The 15563-nt window shown below is 34.9% G+C and overlaps 3 protein-coding genes across 3 annotated transcripts; 1 reads left to right on the top strand and 2 right to left on the bottom strand.

Annotated features, from left to right (window-relative positions):
* Window positions 1–99: 99 nt before the first annotated feature.
* On the bottom strand, window positions 100–1804 carry LOC104879234 (heavy metal-associated isoprenylated plant protein 35). Its single transcript, XM_010651438.3, has 3 exons — window positions 1446–1804; window positions 1264–1339; window positions 100–1079 (listed from the first exon to the last, which is right to left on the bottom strand). The coding sequence occupies exons 1-3, from the start codon at window positions 1512–1514 to the stop codon at window positions 376–378; spliced, it is 849 nt and encodes a 282-aa protein (XP_010649740.1). The 5' UTR covers window positions 1515–1804; the 3' UTR covers window positions 100–375.
* Window positions 1805–4712: 2908 nt separating this feature from the next.
* LOC100249327 (uncharacterized) lies at window positions 4713–8494 on the bottom strand. Its single transcript, XM_002273188.4, has 7 exons — window positions 8184–8494; window positions 7837–7875; window positions 7444–7497; window positions 7284–7337; window positions 5335–5388; window positions 5183–5254; window positions 4713–5064 (listed from the first exon to the last, which is right to left on the bottom strand). Exons 1-7 carry the CDS (start codon window positions 8235–8237, stop codon window positions 4936–4938), a joined length of 456 nt encoding a protein of 151 aa, XP_002273224.1. The 5' UTR covers window positions 8238–8494; the 3' UTR covers window positions 4713–4935.
* Window positions 8495–9428: 934 nt separating this feature from the next.
* LOC100254439 (vesicle-associated membrane protein 724) lies at window positions 9429–13221 on the top strand. Its single transcript, XM_002273065.5, has 5 exons — window positions 9429–9861; window positions 11177–11318; window positions 11434–11554; window positions 12538–12600; window positions 12707–13221. The coding sequence occupies exons 1-5, from the start codon at window positions 9672–9674 to the stop codon at window positions 12854–12856; spliced, it is 666 nt and encodes a 221-aa protein (XP_002273101.1). The 5' UTR covers window positions 9429–9671; the 3' UTR covers window positions 12857–13221.
* Window positions 13222–15563: the final 2342 nt, after the last annotated feature.

Genomic DNA, 15563 nt, shown 5'->3' with positions numbered 1-15563 from the left:
TCAGATTCTTACTGCTTCATGAGAAGAAAGTGTTGCCATGAGTTTGGTTTATGTCTTGATTTCTTCATATTTCTTCCCTTTCTAAAACCTCATGATACATTCAACATCAAACATTGCTCACAAAAACTCATCTTAACATAAGAAGAGAAGACCACCTTACATTGGAGAGACTTAGCACTACAAAAACTTACCATTACCCTAGGACAAAAAGGGCCAAACAAAATACTTACCATAAGCCCAAAACAAGCTTCACCTGATTTCTTAACTCAAAGCTCAAATTTTGTAGAATTGCATCCGAGACTATCGACAAATTCATATGTTTATATTCATTGCATTCTAGACAGACGTCATGCGTCGTATGCTGAATGCTGATCGTTATATAATGGAACAGCTATTCGGGTTTTCGTCGCTGAAAATCTCGAAAGTGTAAGGATAAGGGCTTATGCTAGGGTGGGCCGTACTGTAACTGGCAACATAAACCGGGTGGGGGAAAAAGGTTGGCGGGTACGGGCACGGTTCCTGACGTGTAGGGCTGAGATTCACCGTGCCCATTACTTGATCCGTACCCGGATTGTGAGCTGGAGATCCAGTGCCTGCAGGTACACCACTTAGCTGTGAACCCGGTGGACCACCCTGAGTATTATTACCTTTTTGCCCTTTCTTTTTCTTCTTTTTACCGCCACCGCTTTTTCCCGTACCACAACCACTTTCACTGCCCTTGTGCTCGACCGCTGGCGGATGGTCGCTGGCCGGAGCTTTTTCCGGCGCCTTCCCGCCATTTTTCAACTCTTTCTCTTGATCATCACTTGATTCACCTCCATGCTTCTGAGCAGAGGCAAGCTTCAGGACGGCGTCCGCTGGTGGGCTGCCATCGCTGCAATTTTCTTCACTTTTTGGGTCATTCTCTTTGCTTTTGTTCTTGCCCTTGCCGGACTTTTTCTCTTTGCCGGAGGGCTTCTCTGGCCACATCTCGGCGGGTTTCCCAGTCTTCAACAGCTTCTTAATAAGGGTCTCCACGTCGACGTTGCCAGTAACTGTAACTTTGTGTAGCTTTTGGTCAATGTTTATTGTATAAACACCTGCAAAGGGTGATAATACCACGTCAAAAAGAGTACTACTAACTTCTGTTTGGCCGTTGAGAAACTAGTATGAGGAAAAGGAAAGAAAATACGTGGAGGGTTCTATTTTCTTTTTGTTTTGTTCTAATTGTCAACAGTTTCTCCGGAACCAAACAGAGGAGAGGAGTGTTTTCATGGGGATTACCATCAATGCTCTGCAGAACTTTCTTCACTTTAGTCTTGCAACCTTGGCAGTGGATGGAAACTTTCAAAACCCATGTCTGAAAAACAGAGAAAAAGAGCACAAAAAGAGTAAAACAGTGGGAAAAAGAGAGGAAAAAAAAGAAGTGGGGCTCGGTGCCAATGTTCAAACATGGAAATTAATACCTTATATTTCAGGGGTTGCTCAGAGGGTTCTTCAGCTGCAGCTGCTGCTACTGCTACTGTTGAAGCCATGGGGGAGAGAGAGAGAAAGAGAGAGAGAGAGATTGAGTTGATGAGAGAATGAATGAGGAGAGAGAGAGAGAGAGAGTGAAGGGAGGGACTCAGAGATGTAGGGGGGGTGAGCAAAGGAATGAATGTGAGAAGAGACTTGAGAGAGGAAATGGACAAAGCAGTACTCTGTACTCTCTCTTCTCCTACTGAAAGAGTGGGAGAGTGAGTGTGCAAAATGCTCACTGCTCAGGTATTATCTGAAAATGACCAAACCAGCCCCTTTTCCCCCCGCTCCAGAGTCCTCAGTCCTCACTTCCTCCCCACTTTCCTTCATTTCTTTATAACCGTAAACATATTCTCATTCTGTATCCACCGCCTGTAACCTATCAAATCTAATTTCAACAATTTTTCCCTTTTTATATTATTTTGATCCTTCAAAAATTATTATTTTTCAGCAGAGAAGTTTTCGTTTTTGATCAATTAAAGTTTATTGATAAAATAAATATGTCTACTTCTTTTTCTAAAAAGATAGTGAATGTATAAGTGGGATGCGCAAAAGGAAAATTTGGAAGGGCAGCTGAAGGTTCCAGTTCAATTCCGAGGAACAAAAATTTAACTTTATATAAAGAGTAATGCAGGATTGGATAAAGTTGGCGTGGAATGTTTATGGGTTATAGTTTAGATTCATCTTCAACCACCTACAGCAAATTTACAGTCTTTTAGAATCTAATGTTTAGTCATATTTTTTTAAACTTATTTTTAAAAATTATTTTTAAGTTAAAAAATTTAAAAACAAATTTTAGAAAACATGACTACGTGGTCTATGTTTTTCTTTTGTTATCTAAATTTTATTTTCTATTCAACTTTGTTTTAAAAAATAATAATTAAATAGTATTACAAAATTTTTAAAATAAAAAATTATTTTTCAATTACATGATCTAATAGACTCTAAAAATGAAAAAATTTAAATTTGATAACATATGTAATTGCGAGTTTTTTTTTTTTTTTTTTTATGGATTTGGATTAATTATTTTTTTATTGTATTCACCTTAATTTGTATAACATATTTAATAAATAAATTATTTTTAAGTAAATGTACACAATATGATTTTTATCTAAATTAGCCTATTTAATAATAATATTAAATAACTTAATTATGATTTAAACCTATTTAATTTAGGTTTGATCCATTTTAAATTAAGAGGTTAATTATATCCCTAGTATAAAACTTAATTTGACCGAATTATTAACTAAGATTTAATTATTAAATTAATTAAGTGATTACTTAGCTTAATAATTTAGCGGCTATTTTCTCCGGACGTTTCAATCTGAGGGTCAAAATTCAAAAACTTGTACGGACTATTTTGGCATATAAGTAAAGGGAGCCATGCACAAAAGGAGCCTCCAGCTTGCCCTAGTAATGGGGACAACACACACAGACGTGGCATAATGAAACGAGGCCCCACATTTGTTTTTGCCCATATATGGATCATTCGAGAATATCCTCATAAATACAGGCAAATGTGTGGTAGGACCATTTGGTCCAACAAACCAGATGTGTGGGAATTGGAATTGGACCCAATTTTGTATTTTGCCCAATATTCCCATCTATACTTTAATGTGTGTCTTGATATAATCTTCAGTTCGATTTATATGAATTATTGTCTGACATACACCCAGCCTGCCAAAATAATTCGTTTTCTGATACCATATATTCAGAAACCATTATTTCCTATAAAAGGCTAGTGGAGTGAAGGCAACACACCACCCATTGGGTCACAGTGGCATGTGTGTCATTGTGTAATATTTACCAGCTTTTCATCTTGTAGATGAAAGTGTTTTTTAACTCTTTGTTACATTCCATATCGAATAGGAGGGAAAATTCTTATCGTTATATAAGTATGAATTTTTTATAATCTTATAAACACATTTTAAAATCGTGAGGACCTAAAAAACAAATAATATCTAAACGAATGAGCAAATCATTACACCCTACCTTGATTTTTTAAAGGAGTGTTGATGCTTTCATGGTAATTCCAGCATCACCTGCAAATCCATGGAATTAAAACAAAATAATTCTAATAATGATCATTCTCTTTGTACTTTACTTTCAAAAACTGACCTGAGTAAAGAAACTTTATGAGATGTAACAGGATCCAGTCTTCAAAATGGAAAATCAATTTCTTGGGAAGCGAAGGCCATCCACTGCTGATTGACAAGGTCATTAATGAACAAACCTACATGTTCTAAATGCAACTACCACTGAAAGGAGTGGTCAGAGATGTTTTATGGTTTTTGCATGAGATTTCAAATCAAAGGCGCAACCACTATTCACCATTTATGCTATCTCAAATCTAAATTTCAAGTACCATCAAAGAAATCCAAGGGGATGGAGAAGATTCACCATTCATTAGAGGGTTTTTACTTTTTACATTCTTCTAAAGGCTTATGACAGTGCTGAGAAAACTCAAAAGTTTCCCAGTAAAGCTGACCCTAGTTTCTCACTAATTCAGCATAACACAGTTAACACGAGAATTCAAAAAGTGGTTAGCTGAACCTGGTGGCACTCGGCGGTTCTACACCTTTTCATAAAGGCACATGCTAATCTCCTCATCATTTATCCAAAAGCATGTTATGTTAAAAGGAACCTTACGCTACTTTTGGTAACGATTATAGCAAATAAATCTGACTAGTGACTTTATTGCGCACTCAAATAAAATTTTTACTGTATGCTTTTGAAAACGAAGGATGACATAAATGAGCATATTGGATGTCAGACTTCTTCAGTACCTACAAGTGTAATAACCATAATGGAGAACAGAGTGCCCTGTGACAACCTGAATGTTTCAGTCAGTATTGTTGCTATTGCATTATATTGTCAGAAATATTCAAGGGAGAATAATTTAGTACTTGTACTGTACAATTATATAATATAGCTTATATATGTAATAATCTTATATGAAATGATAGACTATTATAGTTACTTACTTATATAGTTTAAAATTTAAGGTTGGAAATTTGAAATTTTTAGAATTTGAATTTATGGAAACTGAAGAGTCCAAGAGAGCCCTGAGGCCCAAGCCTTTTCAGATGTAGAACGGATCATGAGCCCAGCCTTAAGCTTTGAGGAATGGGTCTGAAATATGCCCACCACCCGTTTTGGATGAACATGTTGACGACCCATTTATATCCCTAATAGAAAGGAAAAAATAAAAATAGAAGCTAAAAAAAAGTGTTTCTCTGAGAGAAAATCTAGCATGTGCTAATTCCACAGCAACTAATTCAGATGAGAGTTCTGTCCTTTGCTGGAGAACAAGGAAAATGCCTTCCTCTTTTAACTTACCGAATACATAGGAAAATGCTCACAATACAAATCCACACAGGGGCTTGTCTCCTGCTGGAGCATTAACAATAAATGAAGAATACTCCAAGCAGAACCTGTCTAATTTTCAGTTTCCTTACCGTTTTCCTTGGCTGCAGCTTGAACTTCCTTATCATTTGCATCAACTTTGGTATCTTCGGCCTCTTTAGTATCTTGAACCTCTTTAGCATCCCCTGAGACATCCTGCAGCTGCAAAAGTTTCTGAAGAATTAAACTAGGCACTAATATTTATTTCTGCAAGTGTATAATAATACTAAGAAATAGCTAGAAGGGAAGCAAAAAGATAGATATGTTGAAGACAGCTTACCCCCAAGTTTCTTAGGCTTGCAGTAACATCCTCTTGTTGCTGCTGAAGAGTGGTCCTTAGGTCTTGAAATTCCTAGTTATGTTTAGATAAAATGAAATTACATAATGTTTAAAACATCAAACAAGAGAAACTACCAAAGGAGTGGCACTCACTGATCGAAGTTGCTCCACTTCACCATTGAGTGATTTTTTGAGTTCAGAAAGCTCCTATATGGAAGAAACAATTGCAACAGAAGTATCAATAATCAAACATTGATGGAGATGGGAACAAATGTTTTGACCTTCTGACAACATATAATGGGCATCATCTTGAAGTAAAGTTAGATAATCAAGTTATTGAAATTCTAATCATAATAAATCCAACAAAGTAAAATGATAGAATGTTGAAGACATAAGGATAACTACTGTTTCATAAAACTACATGGCAGATAGTGGGAATTCTTAGTGGAGTATGAATCGAGCTGCATCAAATGGCACCTGTTCTGAATCTAAAGATTTAGGATGCATCAATATCCTGTAAGAAACTATTTTACACAAAGGGGGCTGAGCATCGAGTCGAAAAATAAGAAATATGAGGAGAATTTAGACTGTTGGATTTAACCTTTTCAGGTGAATAATTGAATGAACAGTGCTCAGTGTATAGTAATTTTTTAGTCTGATGTAATGTTACTTTCTTGAGATGACACTTATTTTATCTGTAGAGGCAGTGCTACAAGCCTTAATTCTTAGCTGAAGGATATAAAGATGAACAAGAAACCCAAATTGCTAAAGAAATAAGAAAATCCCACATAAAAATGGATATAGTAACTAAACCATGTTTTCTATGCATAACCATATTATATTATAATTTTCAAAATGCCAAAACACCAGATATTTCATATCCATGTCAAACAATAGTCTCTATGCTTTTCTCTCTATTACATAGTTTTATGGAAAGACCTATCGTTCCAGCAATTATAAGCATATTGGCAATTAACAGACAGAAATCACCAAGCCCCAACTTTCAGTTTGAGTTTTTTATTTGCGAAGGATGGATTGGAAAATTCCAAGATTGATGCGTAAAAGCTGGAATTATGATTTAGGATGCAAGCTGGAAAATTCCATCATTTTAAGCTGCAAGCCGTATGAAGTTTCAGTGGCTGCATTTTTGCTTAAACACCACATATTGCACCTTATCCATTCCAAGCACCAAACTCCATTGTCACAGCAAAACTTCCCCAGTGGATCTAAACACTAATCAACCATAGTAATCTTATAATGCACTTGATATCATCTGACACTTACTCAAAAAGGCAACAAATGAAATGCATGGTATATACACCAATCCCTCTAAGAATCTAGTTACCCATGAAATCTCAGGCAATGTCACAACACTTAGCTGCAATAACAAAACTAAAACAAGAATCCCTGTCTCGGTGTCCTATAAGGTACTTCTCTACATATTATTTGCAGGTGCACATTTAATCTACAGCATACTACAGGTGTTGATTTGTTTTCTTCACTCTTCCCCAGGCCAATTTGAAGATAATAGTCATAGCTTCACAAGTGAGTAAACTGTTTTGTCTAGTCATCTTTTTCCACAAAGAACTTCCAGAGTTCTATGCTCTACAGCTACCTAACTTGTTGAACATAGTAACCTCTATGAAGTCTAACATTATCTCTATTTTGGGAATAATTTTAAAGTTTGTGCTTTGATGCATTCCGGATAGATACTTTGAAGAAAATGCCAAAAGTTTCTAAATGAAATGTGAATATTCAAAATTCATTAACCAAACTATAAATCTAGCTGATTTTCACCCCAAGCTCATTGAATGCAATTAATGCATCATATTTTGTCGAAATTCACAATTATAATCGGGCCTGTTGAACTTGAACAAAACAACCAAAGCCAACTCATTTGAAGATTACTCAAGCAAGTACTTATAGTTGATTCTGGATTCAATTCAGATGTGTAAAACTAATTGGTTTCAAGAATAGGTCAACCAGCCTACACAAGCTTCCCAATTTGGGACATTCAAATCTCCCAATCTCCGAATATAAAATACAATAAAATAAGAAGAAAAATTAGGGAAGGCATTTTATACAAAACAACCAGAACTTACATCACGGTAGACCTTAACTTGAGTGTCCAACTTTGACCTCCAACTTTGCAAGTCCTAAAGGAGATATACAAACATTTTTGGTCAAAATGAAATCATATATGAGAAAACGAATAACTAATCAATGCCATTATTACGAAGACAGAGTTTTCTTTGATTTCACCTGTTTCAGCCCTTGAATTCTACTAAGCAGCTCTGTCCTTGATTCATTTAATTCCTGATGAAAAAAATATTCGTATTTGAGGACATCGCATTTTTTATTCCTATTATGATCCATTTAATTTCTGAGAAAAGCTTGTTGTTTTAGGACTTTTTGAGCCAAAACAGCATAATATTCAATCCAACTTACCTAATATAGCAATTTGGCATAATTGACCTGCCATTTTTATTTTCAAGAAACAAAAATAACGAAAACATACATTTCAAAATGTAGGTTTCATCTCTTCCTCAGAAACGAAACGGAGCGTCGAGTAAATAGAGGGAAAAACGAAATAAATAAGTAAATAAATAAAGGCGTTAAAGGAAGCAACATATGACCTAAAAACCTGAAACATACCGCGATTTTTGAGCCGATCGGTGTCACATTTTCCTTCCTCTGCAAACAAAAGAAACAGATCATAAATAAATTCGAAACATGACAGCTTGATTCAGATTATAGCTCTCGAGTGGGGAGTTGAAAGTCAAAACAACCGAAAACCAGATCGCGGCACACAAACTCCAATTCCAACTCGAGAGACTCCGATTCAGTAAGTAAATATCCGTTTGGTTGCTGAGAAAGCATGGGAAAGCACTTCAGCTATCGTAAACCAAAAGAACTCACAACATCAGATTCAAAAAATCTGATTCATTTTCCTGGAGCTTCTCAGCAACCAAACGGATGGATAGAGATAGTGAGAAGATTACGGATGATAGTGGAGCGACGACGGGAAGAGGAGGAGTGGAATCGGAGTTGGCCATGGAAGAGCTCTAGGGTTTCGGAATCTTCGAGAGAGTTTTCACAAGGCCGTTGAGGTGGAAGCTGAAATTGATGAAATTATAAAGTTTGAAATGATACAAGGAGACCCAATTTTCAAAAATTGAGTTTGGTATATCCGTTTGGGCGGCAAAGTACCCTGCAGTCAGCACGCTCCTGCTGCCTTTAATTTAACATACGCATCTCAAGCCATGGACTAGAGAGAAATTGTTGATCTGATCTGGACCGACACATCATTTATGTTTAAATAAATGAATAAATAAATCATTATATATTCTAATTATTAATTCTTAAATATAAATTTTTGAATTTTCTTTTATTTATTTATTTATTTTTATATTTATTTCAAATTGAAGGAAGAGACCAAAACACAATGGAAACTCACTTATTAAATTCAAATGTTATAAAAAATAAATGAGAACTGTTTTTTAAAATAAATTTTTATTTTTTATAATAAAAAATACAAAAAAATATATTTAATAATTAAAAATTAATTATATAAAAAATTAAAAATAAAATATTATATGTAAATATTATTTTTAAAATATATTTAAAAATATTAAAAATAGGTTAAAAATATTTTAAGTTTTATTTTTATTCTATAAAAAAAATTATTTTTTATAATTATTTTTTAAATCAATTACTAAACTAATCCTTATATTTTATTTGGTTGATTATGAAATAAAATAATATATTATACTTTTTTATATTTAATTAAATATAAAATATGATAATTTTAAATTAAGATGTAACATATGCATATATTAAGTATCATAATTTTTTTATATATATAATTTATTTTACATAATAATTTTTTATTGAAAAATTAAATTTGTGATTAAAAAATATTTATAAAATATATAGTAAAATAATATTAATATACGTATTATTTAATATATAATAAATAAAGAAGAATATAAAAACAGAAATAAAGTGGACACTGCAGCGCAATTTTCGGCTGTTTTACTTTCTCTTTTTTAATAATTACAAATTTATGCGTCTAAGTTTCCTTCTATTCCTAATTTACCCCTTACATTTCAGAAGAAGCATCTACTTCCCGACATAAAAAGAGGGGCATTATTGCCATTTGATATTACTAATAATTACAGATTTTAATTAGCTTATCTGGAATTTGCTTTTACTTTTAATTTAATTTTTTATTATTAGAAAAAATCGGCGCCGATAGAGAAGTGTCGAAGAAGCCTGTTTCTACACTCATCTTCGCTCCACCTTGCTTGCTCTATGCTGTAAAAGAAGCCAAAACGACGACGTTTTTCTAAATGCTTTCTTCTCCGCAAAGAAACAAACGAAACGGAGCACGGGGAATGGTGAGGTAGAAGCAGGACGAAGAAGGTGGAGGTCACTCGGCTGTCCGATCGAGTCTCTGTAGCTTCCGAGTTGACTGAGTGAGTGACAAGATGAGTCAGGAATCGTTTATATACAGCTTCGTGGCGAGAGGAACGATGGTATTGGCGGAGTACACCGAGTTCACTGGCAACTTTCCGGCAATTGCGACTCAGTGCCTCCAGAGGCTGCCGTCCGCTAACAACAAATTCACCTACAACTGCGATCACCACACCTTCAATTTCCTCGTTGAGGACGGCTATGGTAACTCCATCAATTCTTCGTAGTTTTCAATTTTTAGTTTCATTGTTTCTTGAGCTCATTTAGGGTTTAGTGGTACTGAAGATTTCATTCCTGATCCGGGGTTGTATCGGTTTCTTTTTATTCAAATTTGAACTTACAACTCCAAATTGTGGGGAGTTGAGTTGGATCCACTCTGTGTGTGGAGAAATTCGTGATCTCTGATGGGCCTTCATTGCTTTAATGTCGGAACTATGTACTCATTCGAAATCCCCTAGGAATACTGAGTAAGTAATAGATATGTTTTATGGAAAGTTTGAAAGTGTGTAGTAACAATATTGGATGACTTCGGAGTTGGATTAGGAGTATTACTACAAGATTATGGCACTATCTGTTAGATTCTGTCAGATTCATGTATTACTACAAGATTATGGCGCTACCTGTTAGATTCTGTCAGATTCATGTATTCTTGTGCGTGGACAGAGGAGTGCCCGCGATAATAGGAATGCTGTTTTGTTGATGTGTTCAATTTTTTGTTGAAACCAAATTGTTTGTAAGCGAGATATTTATATGTAAAATGTACCCAGAGAAATGATGTTGAAGGAACTTGAGGAATCTGACAACTAAATGTGTGTTTCTGAGTCTCTGTGATGTGGGCCAAAAAATTGTAGTCGGTGGACATGCTGCCGGCTGATACTCTCAAGAGAGTCTAGTGGAGGACATGGGAGGGCATCACAGGTGGTGGGGTATCCCCAATTACTGGATGGGATTTGAAGCTTAAGCTTTTATGGCTGCTTGGAAATGCCATTTCATATTCAATATTCACATTTTATTTACTTGAGCAGTGATAAATGTTCATGCCAGATGGCATTTGGTTTCTGTGGAACTTCAGTTTAGATTGATAGTTTTGACATTGGAGGTTAATCTAGTGGTTGTACATATTTATTCAAATTTGGAATGAGTTAAATATGATTATAATCATTGTCATAAATCTCCTGCAATACCCACATACAAGTACACTTATATGTTGTGTAAGTCCATCTATATTGCCCACAAGCACTACAAGCACCTTGTTGCTTTTTGCTGATATATTTTTCCATAGATTGTTACAATTCGATGTTTCTTTTCCTTTTTGGTTGAATTCTAGTATGAGTTTAGGCATGCTCAATTCAATGCACTGTAAGCTTGACTTACCATGCTTCCCATTCTCTAATTTGCAAATGGAACTAATTATAGAAACTTTCATTTCCATTTTCTTCTTTCTAAAGCCCAAAGTGGAGGAAATGCTTTTCACTGTCTACACTCTTAATGTGAATCTGTTTTCTCTGAAATTTTGCAGCTTATTGTGTTGTTGCCAAAGAATCTGTTGGAAAACAGGTATCCATTGCATTTTTGGAACGTATGAAAGCAGACTTTAAGAAAAGATATGGAGGAGGTAAAGCAGACACGGCAACTGCCAAAAGTCTCAACAAGGATTTTGGGTATGTTAATTTGAGAAATATTCTCGAGGATGATATTTTGATATCTTTGTGTATATGAATGAGAATTTGTTGAAAGAAGTTACTAATGACAATACCACGACTTCTAATGATACAGACCAATTATGAAAGAGCACATGCAGTATATCATTGACCATGCTGAAGAGATAGAAAAACTGTTAAAAGTGAAGGCTCAAGTTTCTGAAGTTAAAAGTATTATGTTGGAGAATATTGACAAGGTATGTCAAAACATGTTTGGAAAAAAAATTAAAAAATGGTTGGCATCTTTTAAATATTGTTCATCTGGTCAACTTTTGTCTGTATGGTATTTCATCCCTTGATTCATTTGCTTTCCCTTGCTCCTGCACCATTTGCTTCATCATTCATCTAAAGATTGCAATGACAGTTAGAGAATTGAGTATCCCTAACACCCTGGTTTTGCTTGTGATCTAGTGTTTTCAGGAAAAATGAAAGTGATGATAGTATACTGCCTGTATACGTTGGGTGCGCCACCTTTTTTTTTTTGGCATCTCTTAATACAAGCTTTTGTCTATCAAAAAAAAAAAAAAAAGAATGTGAAGAAAAAATTGGTTGGGTATTTTTTGTTGTATGGAGTCTAATGAAAGCCCAAATTTGGAATGATGCACTCTGATACTCAGTTTTGTGAAAATTTGTATTCTCCATGGAAAGGGTTCAATAAAGAGTAGCTAGAGAACCAAGTAGGAGTTATCCATTGGTTGCAATCAAATTAAAACTTGAAAGTGTATGGTGAGTGGACCAGTATAAATGAAATTCAGTGCAGTTATCATATTGTCTATGCTCTATATATTCCAAAAAAATTATTCCAGAGGGGTGTCGTAGAACCACTGAACGTTGATCTAGCCATTTTAATTGAGTGAATGGCCATCTTATTTACTAAAAATGAAAGCTTAGTAAAATGTATCTACAACTCAAGGCCTGAAGTAGAATTGGCAGTTGACATCACAATTGGAAGAAAACTAATCTATTGCATAAATTTGATGGCACAATGAACTAGTACTTCCTTTCATTTAACAATTTTGTTCATATGCTGGCTATGCAGACACATATATATATGATCAATCCTGTTTTTTTTAATGGCATCATTTAAAGCTCTGTTGCATCAGGACCAGGGTATAAGTAGTTGTAAATTAGTATTAAGTTGAAAATTTCATATTTATTTGACACTGTATATGCCTTTCAGACTCTTGAGAGAGGTGAGAACCTAACAATTCTTGCTGACAAGACTGAAGATCTGCGTTCACAGGTAGGTTGACCTGCAGGAGATGAGCACTTCAATCACTTTAATATATGTGCGTGCTCGTGCACCAGCTAACATGTATAGAATAATCATTCTTGACTGGCATTTTCAGGCCCAGCAGTTCAAGAAACAAGGGTCACAAGTCCGACGGAAGATGTGGTTTCAAAACATGAAAATAAAGTTGGTTGTTCTTGGAATCTTATTGATCCTTGCCCTGGTAATCTGGGTTTCTATTTGCCATGGATTTAATTGCTCCAAATAGTGATTCTTCAACACACAATTAGACAGACCAGTCAAGATTCAACGAAGTGTAAGAGTTTCAATTTTCAAAGATTTGAGTAGAGCAGAGGAGTTATTACCTCATCAGAAGGGTTTGCGATTTTGGGGAGTCATTGAAACTTCATGAGAAACAGGGGGAGAAAGGAAGAGAGCTTTTCAGGTGTAGTGAAAGTGATATCTTGTTCTTGTGTTTAATTTTACAACAGAAATAAACGGTATCCTTGTGCAATGTTCAATAATAATCCTCCAGATGTTCAAAAAACTCGTCGGACCAACTCCCAAGTACATCTCTTCTAGAGGGACCAAGTTCCCTGGATCTGCTCATATAATACTCCATTATTTACTGAATTTCTCTGAGTGATCATCAATGTTTTTGTTTGCCCCCTACCCAGTGCCATCTCTGCTTTCTTTAGATCTTCCATCTTTTTCTTAAATCCTTTGTTCCATACCAACTTCTATGCCTGACCACACAATGGGAGATACCCCACATAGTTTGAAACTGTGTAGCATGCAAGAGATCATTCTAATGTCTGTTGCTTTTGTACGACTGGTTATTCGAAAATGGTGGTGTCCATTGGTGTTCTCTGGTCAGTATCCAAAAAAATGTGTCAATGGCTGATTGTTGGATCTAGAAAAGATCCTTGGGCACTTGTTTTTCAAACACAGGAAAACATATTAATAACTGTCTACCACTCTTGACCACTCTTGGTCACTCAAAATCCTTATTTTTTCTCCCTCGTTATTTTATTTTATTTTTGAGCTCAGGAATAGATCAGCTAGTTCTTGAGAGTGCAATGTATGGGACAGGACTTTGGGCATGATAAGACATTTGAGGGTTGCAAAGAAAATTAAGCATGAGATGGGAAAGTACATCTAATGTCTTCCACCCACAGCCAAGTTTGTGTTGTCATGCAATTCTGTCTGTCCCATTGTCTTTGCTTATATCTGTGACAGGTGGAAAGCTGATGCCTCAATTCTGGCTCACGGGTCAGCCCATCCCATAAGCTTATGGGAAAGGGTTTTCCTCAAAAGATAAAATTGAGGGTAGGGATTCCTATGGGCTGCAATTGTGGCATGATATGACTGAGGGAGTACTTTGGTCACGTTTGGAAAGAAACTTGCCACAGGCAGGGACTAATCTCAACCTCACAATGGGATGTAACTTAGTCTTTGGAGAATAATTTGATCATGTTTGGAAAATAAGGTGATGCAGTTATTAACAAACACAAACATAAATAAATAAATAAACTCGAATTTGTAAAACATTTCTTTTAATCTAAGGGTTTATGAAACTTGAATTATTTCAGTATCAAGATTTTAAGGAATATAACTTCTTTTTAAATTTATTTTCGATTAAACTTGCACTATCCTATTTCAAAAGAACCAACTTTATTGTAAGGTTAATCAAAATTGATCGTTAAAAATCCTTTAATGTAGTATAATCCAAGTCTGATATGGTAGCAAAACATGATTGTTTTTCTTTTAGTTTAATTACCATATCATTTGGCAAACATTTTTTATTTTTCTATCAATCATGAAATGGAGCATGCCAAAAGGAGGTATCGATGCATACCATTCTTAGCCCTAGCCCCAATCCTTGGAACATTCTACTACTACCCTAGGTGGAGAAGGAAGAAACAATATCGAGGTGTAAATATATTTGATATTGTTGAAATCAAATATCGTACCTATATCATTATAAATGCACAAAATTCTAATTATTTTGAGTTGAATATATTAAGTTTTGAATTTTACAAATTTGGATTCCACCAAGCCACACTTCTCCTTGAACTAATAGAGAACCTCAGGAATGAAGATTGGGCCAAGGACTAGAGCAAACAAGTTTGGTCATGTTGCAGCCCAAGCCAAGCAACCTTCCCCAAACAATGCTAGTAGAATTTTACAACCTACCATTCAAAATAAATTTCCACATGGGGTGGCAGCAAGGCTCCTTGTCCAAAGTGGTAATAAATTTCCTAATTTCCTACCCTGAAAAGATCTTCTGGCCTAGAACTTTGAAAATGTGGTTCCATTGCAACTCACAAAAGGCTCCCACCTCTACCTACCAGAACTTCAGGCTTGGACCGACAACATTATTGTAGTGTGGTCCACATGGGCCTATTGGCTAATTGCTTGACAATGTTGACACAAAGTTAATTACCATCATTCATCATCACCACTCTTTCAAAATGCCTAACCCTATTCCTATTTTTCAATACTTCTTTTTGGAACTTACGTCTCTTTGGCCAACCAGTAAGAACAAGGAGGGAAGATTGGACTTTGAAAAATGGAAAGAATGAGTAATGAGCCTTTAACCCTCAAGATATTTTAAAGTTTTATGCACGAGATTTGATTATTAATTTTATATTTTTTTTAAAATAATATCCAAAGAAGATGATGTTCTAAAGGCATTTTACCCTATTGATCATACATGCCCTTTGTAATTTCTCAACATTTGTCCTACTTTTCAACCATTCAAATAATTACAATTATGTTTGATTTTTAAGAGATTATGTTTGGTTTTCCAAAAATCTAACAAAAATGTAAGGAAAAAAAAAGAAGAGAAAAAGTAGAAAGAAAAATAAATTTAAAAGTAATAAATTAGTTTTATATACTAATTCAAACTCATTTTAATTATTTTTTTAAAGTGAAAATTAAATAATTTTTAAATTTATAAAATTTTATCTATT

Source organism: Vitis vinifera, chromosome 5 (genome assembly GCF_030704535.1).
Source record: "Vitis vinifera cultivar Pinot Noir 40024 chromosome 5, ASM3070453v1".
Lineage (NCBI taxonomy): Eukaryota > Viridiplantae > Streptophyta > Magnoliopsida > Vitales > Vitaceae > Vitis > Vitis vinifera.
This window is presented reverse-complemented; position numbering and strand designations above follow the sequence as displayed.